This window comes from Taudactylus pleione, unplaced genomic scaffold (genome assembly GCF_031769625.1).
Source record: "Taudactylus pleione unplaced genomic scaffold, aTauple2 ptg000536l, whole genome shotgun sequence".
NCBI lineage: Eukaryota > Metazoa > Chordata > Amphibia > Anura > Myobatrachidae > Taudactylus > Taudactylus pleione.
This window is the reverse complement of record NW_028284938.1, coordinates 3,996,021-4,020,201: the sequence shown is the minus strand read 5'-3', so window position 1 is coordinate 4,020,201 and position 24,181 is coordinate 3,996,021. Positions and strand designations below refer to the sequence as shown.

The following is a 24,181-nucleotide window of genomic DNA, read 5'->3' as shown; positions in this document are numbered from 1 at the left end:
ACGAGCACACACAGTAACCAGGGAGGGGGAGGAGCGTGTGCCGGGCCGTAGTCATATATAACACGGTACTCCTCCCCCGGCAGCCTCTGCACTTCTAGGAGCTGGTGGACGAGCATATCTCTATCGGGAGAGATCAGCGAAGATGAGCGACAGTGGGGAGCAGAATTATGGCGATCGGGTCAGTAACATGCTAGCTTATATAGGAGTAAGGTACACACGGTTGTAGGTGAAGAGGCCGGTTATAGTGATATGATAAGGGAGGCCTCTCTGTGACTAACGTCCTGAGTTACTTGCGTAGATATATGGACTTCTACGTTAGAAATTTTTACATTTTTCAAGCAAAACGAGCCCTGGTTGATTGCAGTTCCCGTGTTGTAGTAGCCGCGTATTTGCTCTCCTGAGGGGCCTTATAGCGGCGTGTCTAGTTTTTGCAGAGCTGCCGCCATTTTGTGCGCGTCTTCTCTCTAAAATGGCTTCGAGGTGTGGCGATGGTACTAGTTCAGGCTGAGAGAGGTGCCCCTGAATATTAGGGCTACTCGCTCTGCTGTATAGAAGATGGGGCGGCTGTGTATGCGAGCACGTAAGGGATGAGAAGCCCCCCCCCCCCCCCCCCTCGTATCGTGATGTGCCCTGTAACGACAATAGCGGGGACTGGAGGGTGACTCAATGCAGTAATGTGCCCGGTAGTGACAATGGCGGAGGGTGACTCGTGCATCATGGTCTGCCCGGTACGGACAATGGCAGGGCCTGGAAGAGGCCGACTCCACATAGTGATTCGTACCGACAATGGCGGAGGGTGGTTAGTGTTCTAACGTCAGGCTTTACTTAGGATTGAAAACCGTCCACGTTCCAGCCTGACAGACGTTATTGTTATACAGCGGTGGCGCAATCTCGCACAGGTGCTTCGTGGGGTGTCCTCCCCCCAGCCCCCACTACCCCCTTTATTCACAAGGACCGAAACCATCCACAGTAAATTACAACTCTTAGATTTTTATTTTAAAGCTTATTTAGAAAGCGCTAAACCCATATTTTTTTTTTTTATCAAAAGGCGTAAAACATGGACGAAAGTTAATGATAAAAGTATTTCCATGTATGCTTCGCAGCGACTCCCCACAGTATCCGTAGGATGAAAGACTTGGCACATATCTATAGAAGCAGTGGATTTTAACAACCCTCACTTTCTAAAGGTTTTGTCTGCCATGTTTAAAAGGGCAATTACACTTAACTCAAGCCTGAATTTGCATTTACTTTTGTACTTTTAAATATGGCAAGCAACAACTGTAATCGAGGGTTTTAAAATCCACTGCTTTGTAAATATGCCCCTTGGTTTTTATAACTGTGTATATGATATGAAGCTGTTTATATTTTTTATAAAAATGTTTAACTTCCTGAATAAAATAGCTGAGGGTGATGGTAGCCACACCTGTATTAGGATCTGCACATTTATAGCAAATTATTTAGGGGCCATATGTATCAAGCTGTTTTCTACATAAAAATATTGCAGGTTGTGTAAACTAAGATATCTTTCAAGGCATTGGTGGTACAGATCGTTCTTTGTGGACCCAGCATAAAGGGGCCTATCCATTTGCCGACTTTCTGCACAGTGCGACCAGAACCAGGAGGTTTTGGTCGGAACATGCAGAAAGTCTGCTAGTGGATAGCCGGCAAGGACCAGCAATGCGCGTGCACGCTGGTCCTTGCCGACCCTGACTATCGAACATGCCGGTCTACCTGACGACTGTCGTCAGGTTCGGCATGTTAATAGATAGGGAGGTTGGGCTCCTGCACTGAAGACGTGCCTGCACCTCAGCAACATGAAAGTCTGAACGCTGGACGTTTAAACTTTCATGTTGTTAAATGGATAGGCCCCATCTCTCACTGTAGGGATATGCCATTGATTTCTACAGTGCTTTAATGCTTTTTGCTATTCAGCAAAGCAAAAAGTTAAATTACTCAATCCTTACTTTATATAACGCCATCTCAGAATGTTGTTATATGAAGAAATTACATTAAATTCCCAGAAAACTGCAGGGACAGGAAATTTTTCCCATAAGTCCCTGTAACACTGCCCAGTCTCCATCCCTGCTTCCTGGTGACCGCAGACAGGTAGGTCAATCTAGAGCCTGTTAAACCTGCCGAAAGCGATTGTGTATACAGGCTTTATATTAGCCTGTATACATGTGTATTTATGTGCTATTTTATTTAACAATTTATATATTAATCTTAAATATAAGAGCACATAAGTATACATGTATACAGGCTAATATAAAGCCTGCACACGTGTCAATCACTTTGGACAGGCTGGAGATGCACTTACCCCTTCGCAGTCACCTCAAAGTAAGGATGGAGACTGTTCGGAAGCACATGACTGAGCATGCGCAGTAGCAGAAGGTATTGTTTTCGGAAACCGAAAACAATGCTTTTTGTAACATCTCTGGGACAGTGTTACCGCAATCCCTGCTCAAAATAATGCTGAATAGCTAACAAATATTTATAATTGATAAAAAATTGTGACTATGTTGCCTGATATTCTGGCCAACATTGTCACTATTGCTGAATAGACCCACCCCTCTTGCAGCCCCTGGCCGGCTCTGGAAGCTGACACTGGAAAGTCTTTAACTTCTGCGAAAATACTTCTACAATTTGCCGGGGAAATACCACGCAGGGAAAGCGGTTACCACAATGGCTACCCTGTGTTCCACTTTGTACATAGTGGAGATATTTTAATAAAAAATTAAAATATCTCCAGTGACTTGGGTAGATAATCTGGGCTGGTCCGTGATTAGTACATAGACCTTTAGACAAAAACTTGATTAAAGGGTTTGTTTAAGGAAGTGTTAAAAAAATTCAGTAAAAATCTTGCTACTTTTTGTGGTATTTAACGTGAAAACCTTGCTTAAAGGACTGTCCCAGCAAGGAGAAAGACTTGCATTTTTCAACACATGCACAGAATGGGTACCGAAGAATGCCCGCTACACGTTAACCAGGAGCAAAATGCGTTGTGGGAGAGACTGCTGGAGAGAGCAGGAAGAGAATGGTTGTTTTCTCCAGTATTAGTGAAAATTGCAATAAGTGTTTTTGTTTTTTTAAATTTAACAATAGCATCACAATGTAAAACTATTGCAACAGCATTAAAGCCCCCGGACACAATTGTTGACTATGGGGCTGGCACTTCTGAAGAGCTTCATATGAAACAGCAGATATCTGACAGTTTTTCTGCTCGATTTAAATGGCAAGAAACCTTTTCACCTGCTAAAAAGCAGAGGAAAAGCTCATATCTCTTATAAATAGGCCCCTTGGGCTGCTTAACTTTTATGGCTCTAGCAACCAAATGCTGGCGAATTCAGAAGAGATCAACTTGTGCTGCAGTCCCCATTATCAATGGAGACTACAGTTTGGACCATATGTACCAAACTGAAAAGGTTTATGCCATCCTCAGATAGCCTTAACTGCTTTAGGCCTATAGAGACAATCATGCAGGAGATAAATTTTACGATCCGTCTCCTGCTGGCTCCTGGATCTGACACTGTGTGTGCATGGCAAGTGCTATATTCCCCAGAGGAGTCTTATCCCGGCTACAATATAGTGTTCACTCTGAGAGGGCATTCCAGCGTGTGGCCAAGAGAAAAGGTGTCTAAGACGCGACCCCCTTCATCACTCTTGGGGGCATGCCAGGCACTCATGGACATGTAAGGCGGGAATTCAATTCTTTCTAGCCGCTATCGCGCCCGACGGAGTTATTCAATTCTTGCTCCTGTCGGGCACAATGAGCTGCCAGCACTATATTTCAGCTCTCAGCCCCTGGGGGATGAGAGCTGAAAAGTGACATGTTTGGGCACCCAAACATCACTTTTCGCGATCGCGCCCAGCACTTTGGTCGGGTTTAGCTGCTTTACGCGGCTAAACCTGACCTCTATGGGCGTGAACATCTTGGACAATTGTATAGCGGCCCGCGATCTCCTGTCACTTTAGACGGGAGATGTGGGCCGCGAATACAATTGAATTCCGCCCATAATGTAATAACTTAAGTATGGTCTGCAATAAACCCACTCCACACCAGTGCTAAACATACAGATTATTCAATCATTAAAAACAATGATAAAAAAAGTAGGTGTAAAATATTAAATTGCATATATTCAATTTTAATTAAGAACTACACCAGTCCGTCAAAACTTCAGACATACTGGGCGGAATTCAATTGTTTTCATCCCCATCGCACCCGACGGAGCTATTCTATTCTTGCTCCTGTCGGGCGCGATCAGCTGCCAAGCGCTACATTTCAGCTCGCAGCCCCTGGGTGATGAGAGCTGAAATGTGCGAAAAGTGACATGTTTGGGTGCCCAAACATCAATTTTCGCGATCGCGCCCAGCACTTTGGTCGGGTTTAGCTGCTTTACGCGGCTAAACCTGACCTCTATGGGCGCGATCAGTGCGAAGAACGGCAGCAATTGAATGGCGGCCCGCGATCTCCTGTCACTTTAGACGGGAGATCCGGACCGCGTAATCAATTGAATTCCGCCCACTGTGTCACTTGAATGTCACTAACCTAGGCAGAGGTGTACAGCCTGCAGGAGAAGAGTAGGAGGGGGTGGGGGCCACATGGCTCTGACAGTCAGCAAGAGCCAGCAGCACAGCATGGGGCCGGCTGTGTGTAAATGACCGCGGGCTGCTTAGAGAGGCAGCGTGCTGCTCGACCAGCTGTCAAAACATCTCCCACTGCACCCTGGGAGCTGTGGCGCACCCTTTGGGAACCACGGGCATAGAATATTCTAAAATTCTGTACTGTGATCTATTTTAGTTGCGACAGTGAGTTTGCTACTGGGATTTGTGAATGTCTGTTCTAGTGTAGATTATGGCTTCAACTAATAATCCTTTTGTACTTATGACGGTTGGCGAAGGCTGTAGGTTAAGGCAGTGGTTCCTAAACTGCCGCAATTATTTATAGTCAATGTGATAGGCAAAACCAGTGCTGGTGGCTATAAAGTACATGGACAAACAGAAGCGCAGCCCTGTCCACCACCACAACAGAATTTATAATTGACTGGTAAGCAAACTTTACTTTATTTAATAAGTTTGCTGAATTTCTCAAGAAACCTTTGGCCTAGGGGTGCCATGAAGAAAATGTTACAACTCTAGGGTGTCGTGTTTCAAAAGAGTTTGCAAATATTACCTTAACCCAGTGGTTCCCAGAATTGCATAGACAGGAAAATTAAACCATTTTGTTGCACACAAATATTGTCAGGTGCAGTAGTAGAGGTTCATTATTTTTCCACCTTTTGTATGAACTGGTTTCCCTAGCAGTGCAAGACATCTGTCAAAAGCCCTGAAGGCTATCTGTGTGCTGTCTTGTCCAGCCCCATCTTCCTCATTGTTTGTGTACAGAAATTGTGTAAAAGGAGGGGTCAGCGCTGGGTGTAGTGCAGGAGTTATTGTATTATATTGGGTGCTCTTTCTGGGGTCAGTGGTTTGGGATGCTTTTTTGGTGTTGTCCTGTTACCCTACACCCTATTATAATATAATATATAGGTGCTGGGCCTAGAAAGGACACTATTGTGTGCGTCGAAGGGAGCGTGTCTTTATGACTCTCACTCTTGGGGACATGCCGGGTTGCCCCAAGTTCTTTTCTCTATGGGAATAGATGCCATGTGCACTGCATCTATTCACCGGTGGTGATTTCTGCACCACTATTTTTCCCACCCGTGGGACAGTACGGCCTACGGGGGAGGACTGCACCCGCCAGGTCGTTTTAGCGGTGCTCTGCCAAAAGGGCAGGGTGCATTCTGCCCTTTAGAAATCATGCATGGCATGAATAAAACAGCCTAGTGGGAACGCTATGAATACACAATTATAATTTCAGAGTAGATACAAACAAATGTTTTTTAAAATGGTAGCTCTAGTATTCAAGTTAACACTTCAGATGTTGTACTTAATTTGAAGAAAAAAAAAATCTTCCCAATAAGCTTGAATCAAATACTTTCTTTTTTTTTTTTTTTCCTCCCCAAATTCCCCAGATCACTTGAAAACGAACTGTTCGGCAGCCTTCTTTAAGATAATATTGTTGCTGGAGATTTCAGTATAACATATTAATTTGATTCCGGCATAAGGTGGTACTTGTTCTGAAATGCCTCTCTATTCCCTGTTCAACAGATTAGAATTATAAATAAAGGATTGATGGTAACGTGTCAACTGTGTGTTTGGATGCACTCTTCATTTGTGCATCTGTTAATGCAGTGTCAAGATCTTCAAGAGGCCAAATAAGTATGCTAAACCCTACATGTTTATGTAGTTTCCTAAAGGATTGCAGTAATACAAAATTTTACTTGTGCCCTAACTTCTCAAATGGTCTAGCAAGTCACTCATCCCTCCTACGTCAGTGGTGGTTACAAAGTGTTTATTCTACAGGGGGCAGAAGGGCACTCCTCTGTGCGTGTCCCTACAAATGGGCGTGGTCACTAGAAAAGGGGCTGTCCTTGAGATGTGCCCCCTTCCATCACTGTATGGGCTGTGCTCAGTACTCACTGATGCTGGGCTGCCCCAAGCTATCTTTTTTCCAGATATGCACTCGCTGTTTGCGGGGATGGCTTTCAGCAGGGTCTAATTTCAATTACTTCAAATCGGTCATGTGAGATGCATTGGTATTTGTCTGAATCAGGAAGTTTTTAGTGCTTTAGTTTGTCATTCACTTTTGCTTGTAGCTCAGTTGGTAAAATCAAAGGTTCTTTGATAAAGGATTAGATGGACCAGTGGTTCTCGAACTCTGTCGTCAGGACCCCACACAGGTCACGTTTTCCAGGTCACCTAGAGGTGCACAGGTGTATTTGTTACACTCTGACACGTTTTGAAAGATGCGCAGGTGAAGCTAATTATTTTACTTGTGATTGTGAGGAGACCTGGAAAACATGCACTGTGTGGGGTCCTGAGGACCGAGTTTGAGAACCTGTGAGATAGACTAATCCTTCATCTAATAGCTAGGGAGACCAATCTTGTCCACCTTCTAGATAATAGATTACTTTCTCCTTTTCTGCTTCGTTTGACGGCCTGGCTATTGAAAGGGCCGTCCTCCATAAAGAAGGGTATTCCGTCTAGTGTAATTCCCACAATGATTCGGGCTAGGAAAAAAGTCACTTCTCAACATTACTACCGCATATGGAAGACATGTGGCTTGGTGCGAGAGACTTAATTCTCCTTCAGTCTTTAAGGTATCACGTCTCCTTCTTTTTCTTCAGGCTGATCTCACAGCAGGCCTTCGTCTGGGTTCTTTAAAGGTACAGGTATCCGCGTTGTCCATTTTCTTTCAGAGGAAATTGGCTTTGCTTCCGGATATACAGACTTTTCTCCAGGGAGTTGTGAGGATTCAACCCCCCCTTTGTACCTCCCACAGCACCATGGGATTTGGATTTGGTGTTGGCCTTCCTCCAGTCTGATACTTTTGAGCCATTACAGAGAGTGGAGATAAAGTACTTAACCTGGAAGGTGGTTCTGTTGTTGGCTCTCGCTTCGGCAAGGCGTGTGTCAGAACTCAGTGCTTTATCCTCCCTCCTTATCTTATTTTCCATGAGGATAGGGCGGAGCTGCGTACTGAAAGGGCTTTTCTTCCCAAAGTGGTGACAGCTTTTCATATAAACCAGCCTATCGTGGTTCCGGTGTTTAAGGATGACTCTTCCAATTCAAAATCCTTGGATGTAGTCAGAGCACTCCGGATTTACGTTGACAGGACTGCCTCCCTCCGTAAGTCGGATGCTTTGTTTATTCGGTTTGATGTGGCCCATCCAGGTTGGCCGGCCTCCAAACAGACCATTTCTAGATGGATTTGCTTCACTATCAGGCAAGCATATGTGATGACTTCCAAACAACCACCGGGTCCTATTACGGCGCATTCTACGCGCTCTGTAGGTCCTTCATGGGCGGCTGCTTGCAGGGTTTCCTTAAACCAGCTTTGTAGAGCAGCCACTTGATTAGGCACGCATATCTTTATAGAGGGGGAGGAGCTAGCTACCAGTAGTTTTTTATTTAAAGGTGCCAGCTCCCGGTTAACACACTCCTATACCCCATTGTACTGAGGCTCCAGTGTCCCCTCTGGAATCGGAGAAAGGGATTTATCGGTAAGTACAAATCCTATTTTAAGGATATTTCGTGCAGATGGTTTAATCCATCTGATTGAGGTACTAATTAAATTATCTGTGCTTAAGAATGGAACTCTTTACAGCCTGGACTGTTATAGTGTTCCCGCTACGCTGTTTTAGTGGGGCGCTGCACCCTGCCCTCCTTCTGGAGGGCAAAAAGCGCCCTGCCCTCACTGCGCAGCACCCCGCTAAGAGCCTGCGGGTGCCGTTGTGACCCGCGGGTGGGGAAATGTGCAGAGACCCAGTCACCGGTGGTGAATAGACGCTGGGCGCATGCTTCCGGCAATCTATTGTACCTGTCAGCAGCGCTTGGGGGGCTGCCCGGCGAGTCCGTAAGTGCCTGGCATGCCCCCAAGAGTGATGAAAATGACGCGTCTTATAGACACACCCTTTTTCAATGACCATGCCCCCTTTTTGGGTGCACGCTCAGAATTGCCCTCTCTAGCTCCAGGGCTCTGCCTGCTGCCGGAGTGAACACTACTGTTAGGATACCTTTTTGGCATCTATTGCTACCACAACATTAAAAAAGTTATTCAAAAACTTGCTCTATTTACTAAGCCATGGATGGAGATAAAGTACCAGCCAATCTGCTATTGACTGTCATTTTTCAAACACTGCCTGTGACATGAGCTAGGAGCTGATTGGATGGTACTTTGGGCCTCATTTATCAATGAGTTTTATTACTCAACGAGTGAACTTGTTGAGTAAGATAAATGGTGCTCCAGCCAATCTGCTCCCAGCTGTCATTTTTCAAACATGACAATTGGGAGCTGATTGGCTGGAGCACCATTTATCTTACTCCAACAAGTTTTATCACTCGTGAATAATAAAAATCAATAAAGTGAACGGAGATAAAGGGCCTCTTTTATCTCCATCCAAGAATTAGTAAATAGACCCCTTTTTGTATTTTGCTGTAGTAAGTACTAGTTTGTTGTGAGGGATCAGCATGTGAAAGGTGGAGTAACTTCACTTTTGTTAACCCTGTTCAAAAAGGGATGTAATTGCCAACAAGGTTGTATCATACTAGCCCTTGTAAACTTGTACACACTATTCTACTTGGTGTGGTTTTATTAGGTATGATGGTTACAAAAAATATATTGGATGCTCTTGAATTAGTGGATGAAGTACTACAGCTATCCTTGCTATTGCTGACCTGGTTAAGGTAAATTTTGGAACGAAGATCTTTGCTGTCAACCATTTCAAATCTACAGGAGTCTGATGGTGCATACACATGTAAAGATTTTCTGTCCAACCATCCAGCTAGTTGATTGGTTGGAATGAAAATCTGGTAAGGTATGAAAGCAAATGACAATCAGCAATTTGCTCCAAAACTCTGTAAAATGGACAAACTGTTTTAGATGTTTGATCTAAACAATTTGTTCAAACTTGTCTGAACGACCATTTTCATCTGTTTCCTGGCATTTAGGAGCAAATTGATCATTTACTCCAAAATATTTTACCAGATTTTCATTCCAACCAATCAACTAGTTGGATGGTAGGACAAAATCTTTACGTGTACCCAGCCTAAGAAATATCCTTTTAAGTCGGGGATGGGGAACCTCAGGCCCAGGGGCTGTTTAAGGCCCCTGGAATCGTTTGGTCTGGCCCTCAGAGCTTTTCTGCTAGCCTCATCTGGCTAGCAGGTTGCCTAGAATGGCACGCTGTAGCCAGAATCTATGCAGCAGTGCTGCCTGGAGCATCCTTAGGATGCTTCAGACGGTCACACTGCTGCCCTTTATAGCTCCGGGCATTGCTGTAATCACCTGCTATTGTGGCCCTGCCCCTGTGACATCACACGGAAGGGGTGTAGCCTATACCAGCCTACGAATATTGTAATTGTCAAAATGGCCCTCGCCAGAAAAAAGGTTCCCCACCCCTGCTTTGTGTATGAAAGACCGTTGTCAAAGCTGAAATGATAAATATTTCTGTGATTTAGAACTTTTCTTAATAGATCATTAATCTCCAGCTGCTTGACGGTTCTTATAGTTTTAATAGTATTGAAAGTGTAGAAAGTCCTCCCTCAAGAACTTGACGATTGTCAATGTAGATGCATGGCTAGATTCTGTATATTGAACATGGTTCAGGGTGAGTGATAATTGACATTGCTCTTCCATTGTTGGGTTTACAGTGGAGTTGTAGAATCCCTTTTTAGGACATGCTTGGCTTTGGTGAAAGGTTGAAATTAAATGTTTTGTTCTCAACCGTAATTACTGTATATAACCTAGGAATATGTATAAACTGATTACTTTTCTTAAGGGTTTTTTTTTTTGCATGTAAGTTTATTTAGGTATCTGCATTGGTTTGGTGGAGTACATGGCCTTTTTGTATTGTACAGTATTTTGTGGAATGATTTCTGAGAGTTGGCAGTTAATGCGTCTTTTTTTTTTTTTTTTTTAATAAAGCTCTTGCCAACACTGACAGTCCCCTTCCTTTAGTAGCGGCAGTGCTATTAGTGGTAACCTGTTCTAGTTGGAGCAGTGGTTGTACATGTGGTAATTGATCTCTTGCTGTGGTTCCACTTTGCAAAATTGTCTGTAGTAGCTTCATATTTAAAAACTACATTTGCATTCTTTTGGTGGTTCTATACTTTAACTTGTCAGAAGACAAATCTATACTTCACATTTAGGAGTCCAAATTGGGGAAACTCTGCTGTCATGGCATTCAGTATGTGTTTTATGTTAGCTTTGTCGCAGAGTTTTGATCCTAAAGATTTTAAACTCCATCCTGTTCTTTTTCTGTCAAGGTTATTATTGAAGAAGGAAAATACAGAAGTCGTCATGACTCGTATATTTAATGAGAATTATTTGAAGCTAAGAAATAAGTGAAGCTGAAATTTGAAAAAAAAAAAAAAAAAAAAGTATGCATGCTAATTAGCAGAACTGAAGTCCTACTTGTAGAATAATGAGAAATGTGTATGAAGTGGGGAAGATGAAAAGAAGTCAGAATTTGAAAATGAAGAATGAAGAAAGAAATGAAATAAAAATGAAGTTAAGATAAGAAGTAATCTGGAATCATAAAGCTCTACGCTAAGTAATTACTAGTCTGTTTCTGTGTCCCTGTATATTTTTCAAAATAAGTGCATGCATTATCTGTTTAAGAGTGCATACAGGGGAAAAATAGGTAAAAATGGAATTAGTGTAAATTTAAAAAATTATCCAGACAACATTTTTTAGAGTAAATTCAGCATCTTTCATCTTCAAAGGGGATTGTGCTTATTGTAACTTTTATTTTTCTTATTACATGTTTATAGTAAAATGTATTATGTTCGTCTTCAGGAATCTCGATCTGCTTCAAGGAGTGGAAGTGCTCGCCGTTCTGGCAAGTCTGCAAGCCATTCTCCTAATCGCTCTCCGGCACGATCCCGATCAAAAGAGGGGTCCAGGCGTTCAAGATCCAAGTCGAGGTCAAGATCTGAATCTAGGTTTGTTTTTCGTGTAATCACCCAGATTAGTAGTGGGGGAGTGTATGTTTGTTTTATTTCTTCTTCGGGATACCATGGGGATATTATGGCTGGAAGACCAGGCACCAAACAGTTAAAGCTCTGGCTCCCAGAATACCCCGGGTCCTGGTCCTCCTCCATATATACCCCGCCCCTAGTCATAGGACTTCAGCTTGTTTGGTGCGGTAGGACTCAGATGCACCTTTGTAACAGGAGCTTTTTTTATTCTTTTTTGAGTTGGCAGTACCAGGCGTCTGTATTAAGATGCATGTACTGCGACTCAATCTACCGCCGCCGGGCCGCAACATCAGTAATTGTGCTGGTGATTTCGGCAGGGCTTGGCTAACAGCGAGGCTGCAACCTGGACTGTACCGGATGCTTGGAGATGTTGGGTGAGGCGATTCCTCTTACAGGAAATTGCGCATGGCAGCACATGCTTCTTGTGTCACTCACCAGAAGCCTCTGCTGTAAGGACCAGAGATTGTCCGCATCCTTACTACACCAGCCGGGGCCCTATCGTCTGACGCCCGGGTTCGGCAGCAGACTCAATTTGCTGCCACGAGGCCAGCGTACCTGGCTGGTTAATGCAGCTTAGGGGAAGTTGGCGCTCCTCCCCCGCCCCATATGCAGTCCCTAGAAGGGTTTTGCGCATCTGGGTTGCTCCGCCTACCCTCCACTCTCATGGCCCACCCGGTAGCTGTGGTCTCAGGAGGGTCTGGGTCAGTCTCCCTGTATACCTCTCCCTTGGTTAAGGTATACAGTGCTCTATGTCCGACCATTCCTTTGCGTTGCTGTAGCTGATTTAGAGCCAACTGTAATTATATTACACGTGCATTGTATGTGACTGTTTGCTAGCTGCTGACTGATGCTGTTTGTTTTATTTTTATTTTTTTCTGTCAATTATAACAATCACTTATTTCTTTCTGAAGTATTTCATTCATTGAGATTTTGTGAAGACTCTCATAACTTTATAATTGTGCCTTTATTTTGAAGAGGTCAAAAGATAAAAGGAAACTGGATGAGGAGCCACCTGCACCTGTTTCATGTAAATCATATAAGGCTTGTGTGTCCTCACAGGACATAAAGGAGGGTTTGTGTGGACTGTTATAAAGTACCACCTTACCAGTCCAGTTTACCTGTTGGACAAGAGCCATCTAGGGTTGCCTCTTTTTGTCCCAGGTTTTGATGCAGGTGGTGGATTGTTTGGCTACTCCATCGATGCCTCCTTGGATGGGGTGTCAACATGTTTTCACCTCATTTGCATTCTGCAATAAGGGATGTTGGTGCCACACTCTGACTAGAATGGCCATCATCTAATGTTGATAAGACAAGTAGTGACTGAGAAAGATAACTTGCGTTTAGGTGCTTTAGTCTGCCCAACATGGATTCGGATACATAATCAGAGGAATCTGATGATGCACAGGATTCCTTTCCAGGATCTACTTCTGGGGAGGCAGATCATCAATCTACTGTGGATGTTACTACTTTTGGTGAGGATGGTTAAATCAGTCCTAGATATTCAGGATGATGAACCTGCTCATAGTAAGAAGACTGTTTAATCACCACCGAAATGTAGTCAAAACTGAGTTCCCTTTGTCTGGACAGCTCACTGAGCTTATTGAGGAGGCATGGGGGTAACCCTGATGAGCGGTTTTATGTAGATGGATGATACAATTATTTTCTGTTCCCACCTTCTGTTTGTGAAGTGGGAGGTACCTCCTACTGTGGATGATTGTGTAACACAATTAATCAGAAATGCTACATTGCCTATTCAATCAGCATCTTCTCTAAGGGATAAAAAGATTGAAGCCTCTTTTAAGGCAATATTTTCATCTGGAGCTGTTACCTGTCTGGCTATAGCTGGACCCTGGGTAGCCAAGGCTGTTTAAGAATGGATTGAGGCATTTGTCTCTAGCAAATGCTACCAGAGAACAGATTATAAATATCTCCCACATATGGGAAGCGGCTTCCTATCTTGGAGGAGCTGCAGTGGATGCTGGAATTTTAGCTTCTAAGGCATCAGCAGCATCCTTAGCATGCCGGGCCCTTTGGTTAAGATCTTTGTAAGCTGATACAGGATCAAAGAGGGTGCTGTAAATTTTTTACTTTTTCATGGAAAGGTACTTCTTGGAGCAGAGTTTGATAACAACATAATTTCTATTCTGGCGCCTTCAAAGTCAGCAGGTCTGCATTCTAGGCAGGTTGCTTTTCAGTCCTTCCGTCCTCAGGGACAAGGTAAGGTACAGACTTCTAGCCGACTAGTTTTTGTAAGTCAAAATGACAAATTAATGCAAGACATTCAGCTTCTAAGCTGGAACACTAGCCCTTGGCCTGATGGAGCGGGCCTCCTCCAGGGGATACCAGGGTGGGGAGGCCACCTTCAGTTTGCGGATTATTGGCAACAAACTACAGATGCCTGGGTCCGAGATGTGGTCTCTGGTATGCCCTCACTTTCAAGAGACATCCCTGACAGGTTTTTTGCCACAAAGCCCCCGTCGGATGTGGACAAGGCCTTGGCTTTTCAGGAAGCCATTCATTCCCTGCTACAGGCAGGGGTAATAGTCCCAGTTCCTGTGTCCAGACAGGGAAGGGGGTTATTACTGAAATATATATTTCTGGTCCAGAAGCTGAATGGGGCATATCTCCCTATATTGAATCTAAAAACCCTCAACAGGTTTATCCATGTTCCCAAAATCTGCATGGAAAATCTCCGGTCAATTATTTTGGCTATGGAGCTGGGAGCTTGCATGGTTTCCCTTTTATAGTTAAGATGTGCATCTGCATATTCCAATTATCCCAATCCACCAGTAATTTTTACAATTTGCTGTCCTTCAGCAACATTACCAATTTCAGGCTCTAACCTTTGGCCTTTCGATGGCTCCCCGGGGTATTTACCTAAATGTCAGTCATGACTGCTTATCTCCGGCGTCTGAGTGAATTCTGCCGTATCTGGACAACCTTCTGAAATTGACATGGACTCTGTTGGTTTCGCAAAACCATCTTCAACTGACCATAGCCTACCTACAAAGGCATGGCTGGATCTATTGGAAGAAATCATCACTTTCTCCAACACAGTAGATGGTATATCTGGGAGCATTTCTAAATTCTCAGCTACAAAGGGTGTTTCTGCCAGAGGACAAGATTGGGGCCTTGTCAAAGCAGATACACATGCTGCTGTGCAAGTGAAGAGTATCCATTCTGTCAGCATTGCAGGTGCTGGGATCAATGGCATTTACCTTCGACATGGTGGGCTATGCTCAGTTCCATTCCAGGCCTCTACAAAGGTCGATTCTCTCCAGGTGGAACAGACTGCCTCATTTAATACGGTCCTGGATGATCTTTCTCACTCAAGAGGTTCGTCACTACCTTCTGTGGTGGCTATAAAAAGGAGCATATTAAAGGGCGCCCGTTCTGGATTCCAAATTGGGTGCTTCTCACCACAGATGCCAGTCCTTGCAATGACTGTTCATCACACCTTCCGAGATGGACAAATCAGGAAAGTAGTCTGCCAATAAACATTCTGGAACTGTGAGCAGTATACAAAGCACTTGTCAGGGCACAGGACCTGTTCCAGGAAAGGCCTACCTCAATAATCAGGGTAGCACAAGGAGTTGTGCAGCCATGAAAGAAGTGACAAAGGCTCTCGTTTGGGCAGAATGTAATCTTCTGGCCACCTCGGCAATATTCATTCCAGGAGTACTCAATTGGAAAAGCAGACTTCAGAAGTCGCCAGGACATCCAGATGGAGAGACCACTCTCTAGCATGTGAGTGTTTCAGCTCCTGGTAAACAAATGGTATTACTCCACAATCACAAGGTGTGCAGGTACGGCGCCAGGTCCAGAGACAATCAGCCGCCTTTGTGGACGCACTTACAGTAAGATGGGACTTCAAGTTGGTGTATCTTTCCTCCAATTTCCTTGTGCTTAAGAATTCTCAGGAAATTCAAGCACGAAGGCGGAACAGTAGTGGTGGCTCCTGAATCTTACTTCCTAAAAGTGAAGGGATTTTCCAGTTCTGTAATTCAAATGATGCTTAGAGCATAGAATGCTCACCTCTATTAGAGTTTGGCATTCTTTTGGTCAATGGTGTAATCATAAGGAATATGATCCTAAGGTGTTTAGGATTTCCAGGACACTGGCTTTTCTGCAGGCAGGGTTAGACTATGGTCTCCGCCTGGCCACTTCGAGTGCAAGTTTCTGCACTGTAAGTCTGGTTCCAGAAGAAGATTGCTTCACTACCAGATGTTAGAATTTTTTTCCAAGGAGTCCTGCGAGTTCAGCCTCCTCTTGTTCCCACCAGTAGCACTGTGGGATTTCTTTGGTTTTTAAGGGGTTACAAGCTTCCCCATTTGAACCTATAAGCTGCATACACATGTAAAGATTTTCTGTCCAACCATCCTACTACTTGATTGGTTGGAATGAAAATCTGGTAATGTATGGGAGTAAATGATCAGCAATTTGCTCTTAAATGCCAGAAAACAGATTAAAATGGACGTTCAGACAATTTTTTTTTTTTTTAATGTTTGAGTTAAACAATTTGTTCAAACAGTTTTTGTCAGTTTTCCTGTGCTTGGGAGCAAATTGCTGATTGTCATTTGGTTTCATACCTTACCAGATTTTCATTCCAACCAATCAACTAGCTGGATGCACCATTAGACTCCTGTAGATTTGAAGTGGTTGACGGCAAAGACACTTCTTCCTCTGCTCGCAGAGTCTCTGATTTGGCAGCACTCTTCCCATTTTTGATTTTTCACCAGGATAGAGCTGTTCTTTGTACAAGGGAGGATTACTTTCTTAAGGTAGTGTCCCGTTTCCCTGGGTGTAGTTCGTGCTCTCCGTATTATTGGAGTGTACAAACTGTTAGAAACTCTGATTCTCTTTTTGTATTATATGGTTTTCACAAATGAGGATGGCCAGCCAATAAGCAGACTTTGGCGAGATGGTTACGTGCAGCTATCTCTCGGGTGTACACACAGGCTGATCTTCCTGTTCCAAGCACGGTGACAGCATATCCTACTCTGTAGGGCCATCGTGGGCATTCAGTCATGGTGCCTCTGCTGAACTGGTGCAAGGCTGCCATGTGGTCTTCTCTCCACACTTTTCTTAGGTTTTAGGCGTTTGATACTTTTGCCTCCCAGGATGCTTCCTTTTGGCAATTGGTACTCCTTTCTGCTTAGGAGCATCCCCCCACCCTAGGGGAAGTGCTTTAGGACATCCCCATGGTATCCCTATGGACCCTGAAGAGGAAAATTAGAGTTCTGGTAGACTTGCCTAGATAACTCCTTTTCTTCGAGGTCCACAGGGCACCCACCCTGACTCACCTGGCTTCATTGGGTGATTTTCTCTGTCAGATTCCCTCATCTTCTGTAAGTGTTTCTGGTGTATGACTGTTCTTCCTCCTTTCCCTCTCCTGCCTTTAAGCTTGACTAAACTGAAGACCTATGGCTAGGGGTGGAGTATATATGGAGTACCCAGGGCATTCTGGGAGTCAAAGCTTTAACTGTTGCCTGGTCTTCAAACCTTAATATCCCCATGGTATCCCTGTGGACACTGAAGAAAAGGAGTTATCTAAGCAAGTCTACCATAACTATTTTTCTCCCTTTATAGATCTAGATCAAGAAGAAGTTCTCGTCGGCATTATACAAGGTCTCGTACTCGTTCAAGATCTCATAGAAGATCTAGAAGCCGTTCACATAGCAGAGAATATCGAAGGCGCCACAGCCATAGTCATTCTCCCATGTCAAATCGTAGACGCCATGTAGGCAATAGGGTAAGTGAAACTTGGTTTGTATTAATATTAAACACTGTGGGGGCTATTCGATTATTTTATTGGGCATCTTAACTATTGGGGGCGCCCGACTGAGCAATTCAATTGCCTGTTTGGGCGCTTCTGCCACGTGTGCGTGCCCAACAGCATCGGTTTTAGCTGTGCAAACTGTTAAACCTGTCTTAAGTACTGCTTTGCGCCCATAGTTCCGATTTCTTGCACAAGATGCTGCGTGCAGAAATGTTTACCTCCGGCAGTGCGTGCCCAAATGGCGCAACAATTTATTTGCTCCATAAAAGAATTGAATCACCCCCTATGAAAAATATATTTTAGACCAAACCTATTCTGGGGTAGTTTTGAATGTTAAATGGTTACAAAAGTCATGGGATAAGTGGAATAGATAAACTTTATACCTGTTTCCCCTTTAGGCAAACCCTGATCCAAACTGCTGCTTAGGTGTGTTTGGACTGAGTCTTTATACCACAGAACGCGATCTAAGGGAAGTATTTTCAAAGTATGGTCCTTTAGCGGATGTTTCCATTGTGTATGACCAGCAGTCTCGTCGTTCAAGAGGATTCTCATTTGTGTACTTTGAGAATGTCGATGATGCAAAGGAGGTGAGAAATATATTTTGGTGCATACTGTTTCAGTGAAAAGATCTATTAAGGCATCTGATGAATTGCAACTAGAAAAATTAGATTGCTTATGTTCACTGTGCAGGAGGGTTGTATAATGTAATGGGTAAGCAGTTGAATTTCTTGCTGCTTGAGGTTTTAACAAGTTCCGTCAATTTAAAAAAAAAAAAAAAAGTAAGCAGATACAAAAGATACACTTGAAAGTTATCCAGAACATTTGTCTTCTAGTCCTACATATTTGTGCTGTTGCATAGCACTGTATTGTAATTCTGTAGTTTTCTAGCGGTTTCATATATAGCTCAGCAAAATATCAGTTTCATTGAATATTTCTGGATTCGGACTTCATGTAGGTAATGAGCAGCACCATCTGATTAGAATATTCTGATATTAAAGTACAGAAACTACCACTACACATGTTGTGGTAATGCGTTGCTTTCTGTTCAGCTGCTGGAATACTAAACTGACATACATGCAGTTATCCCATGTACTAGAGGACACAGAAGCCAATTGTAGAACTTGTAAACTGCTGTTCATATTCTCTGACTATACAACCAGCAATGATGTTTGGGTACCAGCTGGTGAATAAGAGTTCAAGGAATTAAAAGGAGTCAATATAAATAGTGCAGTTTGACTGATCTTTCTGCTTTTGCTTTTTTTTTTTTTTTTTAGAATTATTCTTTTTTAGCAAACAATTCACTACAACTTCATTTATAATTTATAGAAATTGGATATGAAGACACAGAGCCTCATACTCCTGACATTTATGCACAAAATAGGCAGGTGAAAACTCACGGCAATCCTAAATTTGACTTGCATTAGTGTTTTTACTGGTGTCCAGAAGGCTTCCACAGTGGGTCAACTATCGTTTGGATCCACGCAGTTTCTCTGAATGCTAGTAGCCACACAAACTTTGTTTCCGTGTCTTGAATAATGGTTTCTAGTGCCAGTGCACCACAGCCAATGGATGAAGTTTAATTGACTTTATAAGTGTGGGGGGACCTGTACATATGCCTTTTTGTTAGGGTATGTCTGTCACTTTCGTTTCAAAAGTGATTCTAAACTCTTTGCAGGCAAAGGAGCGTGCTAATGGAATGGAACTGGATGGAAGACGGATACGGGTTGATTTCTCCATTACAAAGAGGCCTCATACACCTACACCAGGAATATATATGGGAAGACCAACTTAGTGAGTATTTACTGAACTTGTTTTGAATGGAAGCTAAATAAATATGAAGGCTAAAGATCCATGGTGCTTCTGGCTCCTATAACTGCTGCTGCAGAAAGGTGACTTTAAATAAGATAAGAACTTTGACCTCACTAGTGAGGGGTTTGGAATCCATTTGCAGCGCAATGTAAATACTTGTTGAAGTGCCTGTAACTATATCAATTGCCTGCGCTGTAGCCCCCGACTATAGATTTCCACTTGCTCCCTCCTGATGGTGCAAACAGAAATCTGACTTAACTATTGCATCAGGGCTAGTTGCTATTACTGTGGGCTCTAATCGCATCGCGCCCAGCGCTTAAGTCAAGAAATGCAGTTTACAACGACTAAGACCTGTATTCAATTAGCCACGATAATTTCTCCGTCGAAATGTACTTCGCCTACTTCGTGTTTTTTGGCGAATTCACTTTCCGTGTGCACCACCGCTTTTCGCCTTAAATTTCAAAGGATGTGTAAACTGACTCGGCGAAACGCAAACGGGCAAAGTCCTGTGTTTATTAAAAAAAATAAATTTGTTTTCCAACAGACTGGAACGACAAATTGTTCAAATCATCCAGTGTGTGTGCACGCTCCACGGGGTCATTTGTTTCATCTTTAAATCTGCTGTGCAATGCTGATCAATCTGAAGATCTGACTGACTACCTTATGCATTTGATTCGGCGGTGGAATGACCTATTGTGCAGTCGTTCACCAGATCACACGATATGTCGTTCTGTTGGCTGGGTACACACTTAGTCTGTGTTCCCAGCCAAAAGCCCAGGCATTAGTCACTGTAAACAGGGTCTCCTGACTTGAGCGCAATGCTGTCAATTGATCATCTCCGGGCACTTAAACCAGTAGCTACATTGCCAAGATGGGAATTGAATCTCCTCCCATAAATGCTTATAAAAGCTACTAGATGTTGGTACTTGAGATCCACTCGTCTCTACCCGAGTTCTGCTCAATTTCCCTACAAAGGGCACACTCCAGCCTCCCAATACTAAAGAAACCTCACAAGGACTCCATCCAAATAGTCGCCATGAACACACCTTAGGGGAGGGGAATGTCAAATGTGTTACTATGGGGTGAGATGGTAGGGAATGTTTTTTTTACTACAGGTGTGAGTGAGTAATGTTACAATCCCTCCCTCATGCCTGTATTACTATATAGGTGAGGAAATGTCGAATGTGTTACAACAGACGAGAGGGAAATGTTACTACAGAGGTGAGGGAGTGGAGTGTGTTGGTACACAGGTGCAGGAGGGGAATGTCTTACTAGAGCAGTGAGGGAGAGTATTCATTATTATAAAGGTGAAGGATCAATGTATTACTGGAGTGGTGAGAGGAAATGGAAACTAAATATCTAAGGTCTACCTGAGTGAAACTTGGTACTTCAGCTAGTGTGTCCCCTGTACTAGTCAATAGTAAATTATAGCCTATTAAAGGTTAGTGACTCTTAAACATTTTTAGATATTTAACTGCCATTATCTAGTGATTTTTATTTGTTTTTTAAGCTTTCTCATGTTTCTTACCTTTTTACAGTGGCAGTTCTCGACGTAGGGACTACTATGATCGAGGCTATGAAAGGGGGGGATACGATGATAGAGAATATTACAGCAGATCCTCATACAGGTAAATTCTATAATAGGAATTTATATTTTTACAACAGAATAAAAGGACTTTACAGTATTTGACCCTCCGTCAAATTTATTATAATGAAGGATAGAAGATATTTGTTACTACAGATATTGGGATTTGTTTTTATTATGCTGTTCTCTGATCAAATAAATGTTATACTTATGGTAACAAACTCGTTCCAGAGATCTAATAAAAATATAAAGTAATCAAATGTTGTGTGAGTAGAACTCTTTGGTATAAACCAGTGATGGGCAGCCTGATACTCTAGGGACCACATTTGGGAGGGGGGGGGAGATTCTAGGGGCCATGTTTCACCTTTCATCTAGGCAATCACTTAATCAATACAGTTAGAGACTCTGATCTGTATTAGCATTTCAGCATTTTTTTTTTTTTAACCAGTGTTACAAGCTATAACAAACAAGATATAGATTGTTTTATTTTCTTTTACCTAGTCTAAAGACAGCTGTTTTGTATGTGAATTAGTTTAATATATCCAGTAGGTGCTGCTTGGTTTTAAGATTTGTTTTAATAGCTTTCAATTTAGTATGACAGTTATTGATGTGTTGCATTCTGCGTTTCAGAGGCGGAGGAGGTGGCGGATGGCGTGGTGGACAAGACAGGGATCAGTTTTCTAGGTAATTAAGAGTGTTTCTTGGGAAAAGACATATATTTCTCTGCTCAATTTGATCTTGATCTGTTTGTACTAATCATCATTGTAGATAATCTGAGATAAATACCTCCTTTAATAATGGGCATGTACAAATTTAAAATTCAGTTTAAGAAAATGTTGTTTAAAAATATATCTAGTTTAAAGATATTGCCAAACTACTTGTGTATAATGTATATTAATTTGTGCAAACTTTAATTTTATAGGAGGCGATCTCCCTCACCATATTATAGCAGAGGTGGATATAGGTCTCGCTCAAGATCTCGTTCATACTCTCCACGTAAGTTGATTTTTTTTTTTTTTTTTTTTTTTTGTTCTCTATTCAAAAGGTAATTTGTCTAGAACATTAACTGCCAAGAATGTATTTCTACCTAAAACAGTTGAAGAGCATTTGCTTGGATTGCTAGCACTCATCGGTCTGATCAGCTACTCAAGACCAGTGTCTTTTTGCTTGATTGATTTCTTCCCAAGTGCTCCTATCATTTGTGGCAGAGGCCTTAAAGCTTTCTGAGGTGTGGTTTTTACTGGCCAGATTGTAGAAAGTATGGAATTTTGATAATGTTCAGATCCACACTCTTGGAAATCTTACTTTTACTTAAAAGCACAGTGCATATCATTAAAAGGCATTTGTGGGATGCCTTTTGTTAGATTGCTTTTAAGGCCACTCATGATTCTTGATCCACTAGTGATGATATGGTGCTAGTTTTGTGCTAGCAGTCTGTGTTGTCACTACTGTAGCTACAGATTGTATTCTAGTTGAGACCTTTTGGGAGATAATGAATCCCAGTAAACTTGCTAAAAGCAAATGATGGACTTGATTTAAACAAATCCTATGTGTATCTGTCTTATAGTTGTATATATGGATCTCATATATTTCTTAAGCCTTTTTTAACAGAGATGGATGTACTGAACTGTACAATTGACCTGCAGTGGCTTAAAGAAAATAGGGGGAATTCAATTAAATGCAATGTTGAATAGTGGTGGGAATAAGTGTCTGGAGCTATTCAATCGAATGTAAGCATCTGTATCCCAACTGCCGGGATGCTGATTGTATCCAGTCGGGCCGACCTATCTGATCCTTGGTACATGTCGGAATGATCACTCATTCCGTCCTTCGTTATAACTACATGGTGCCGAATTAATATAGTCAGGTTTGATGAGCAGCACTTCAAACCTGACTGTCACATGCGACTGCGGGAGCCTGCATATCTTGCATTCACACAACTTGGAACGACATCGCTCCAGTTTGTACCCAGCTTTAAGTTAGGAGATGCAGTTTACCATGCCGAATTGGTTTAGTCACAGTAAACTGCATTCTCAGACAGTAGAGATGCTGTCTAGTAAGCCCCACCCCCCCACTGTTCCATTTAGTTACCAATATCTTCCTTCTCACCCACCTACTACAGGCTACTTGGTAATTTCAATAGTCTTAAACAAGAGGTGAGATCTGCCTCTTTGGGTACCTGTATGGGTTACATGCTTAGACCTGAGTTCTATGACTTTCTAATTACCTCGGTCCATGTGGTGATGGGGACTCTCATTTTGACATAGTATTGAATGCTTCTCAATGCAATGTATGAAATATAGAAAAGACTAACCAGCACTTAATACTTAACACTTAAATGCCTTAATTTGTCTTTCTTTGCAGGTCGTTATTGAAACATGAATTCCTTCAAGTCCATTTAAAACTACAACGAATTTGTTCGTGTGTATACAGTAAAGCTTTGAAGTGATGTACATGATGAGATCCTTTTTGTGACAATGTTTTGGTAGATTTATACAAAATAAAAATACAAAAAAACTGGTTTCTGCTTGTATAGGCATAATTATGAATCACTGCAGATGTTTGCATGGTTTTTTTTTTTTATCTTCTAATTTTCTGGAAACTGCTTTTTAAAAATGTCCATTTTTTTTATTATAAACCTATTTTTTGTGTGGTACTGCTTTAATGGAATTGTCTATTCCTATTCTGGAACCACCACCATTGCACATAGAATGAGCAGTTTTAACTAAGGTATGTGCCGAAGAATACAAAAGCAAGCAATGAATGCATATTGCTATGTAACAATATAACTTCAATGCAATTATTGTCACTATCCATATTTATGTATGGTCCATATTGACATCTGTGGCACATTGATGCAACTAATTATTAAATCTGTCCAGAAAGCTGACCTCTGGTTTTGAGATTCTTGGTTTCAATTAGGAGGTTGTAGTGAATATAGGTTTATAGCTTCATTCTGCAGTGTCTTAGGTAATGTGTCTAGATTGGTGAATTCAAACACTGGAACAATGCTGCAAGGGGAAAGTTTTTGTTTGTTTTTCCTATCTTAAACATGCATAGTTATTAAAGGACAGTTTTCAAATGTGCTAATGGATAAGTACCTTTAGCAGACAGTGGAAGAAAGACCTTGTGAAACTTGCATATTCAAATGTTGGCTTCATTGATATGGATGTTTTAATAAAAAAAATTCGGTATCACTGTAGCATGTTATGTTTTGCATACACCACTAGTCAGATATGTTGGAATGGCTTTGAATATCTGACTAAATTATATTTGTTATACTGTGCAATCTCTGCAAATGCTATATAGCAAGTGTGGCGAACCCAGTCCTGAGGGCCCTTAACCTTTCACATTTTGCAGACCACCTAGATGGTGCACATGTGTGATCATAACAGTCACATTTTGAAACTTGTTGCATTCATTTCTAA

General features: G+C 42.3%; 1 protein-coding gene across 1 annotated transcript; it reads left to right on the top strand.

The window, feature by feature from the left end:
- TRA2B (transformer 2 beta homolog) lies at positions 1-23,947 on the top strand. Its single transcript, XM_088451033.1, has 9 exons — positions 1-178; positions 11,399-11,544; positions 17,170-17,332; positions 17,758-17,946; positions 19,035-19,150; positions 20,707-20,796; positions 21,384-21,437; positions 21,676-21,749; positions 23,118-23,947. Exons 1-9 carry the CDS (start codon positions 143-145, stop codon positions 23,126-23,128), a joined length of 879 nt encoding a protein of 292 aa, XP_088307159.1. The 5' UTR covers positions 1-142; the 3' UTR covers positions 23,129-23,947.
- Positions 23,948-24,181: the final 234 nt, after the last annotated feature.

Bases quoted from the DNA above. Each gene is read 5' to 3' on its own strand.
- TRA2B (XM_088451033.1), top strand. From the start codon at position 143: ATGAGCGACAGTGGGGAGCAGAATTATGGCGATCGG. The intron at 179-11,398 runs GTCAGTAACATG...GTTCGTCTTCAG, and splicing joins AGCAGAATTATGGCGATCGG to GAATCTCGATCTGCTTCAAG. The intron at 17,333-17,757 runs GTAAGTGAAACT...TTTCCCCTTTAG, and splicing joins GACGCCATGTAGGCAATAGG to GCAAACCCTGATCCAAACTG.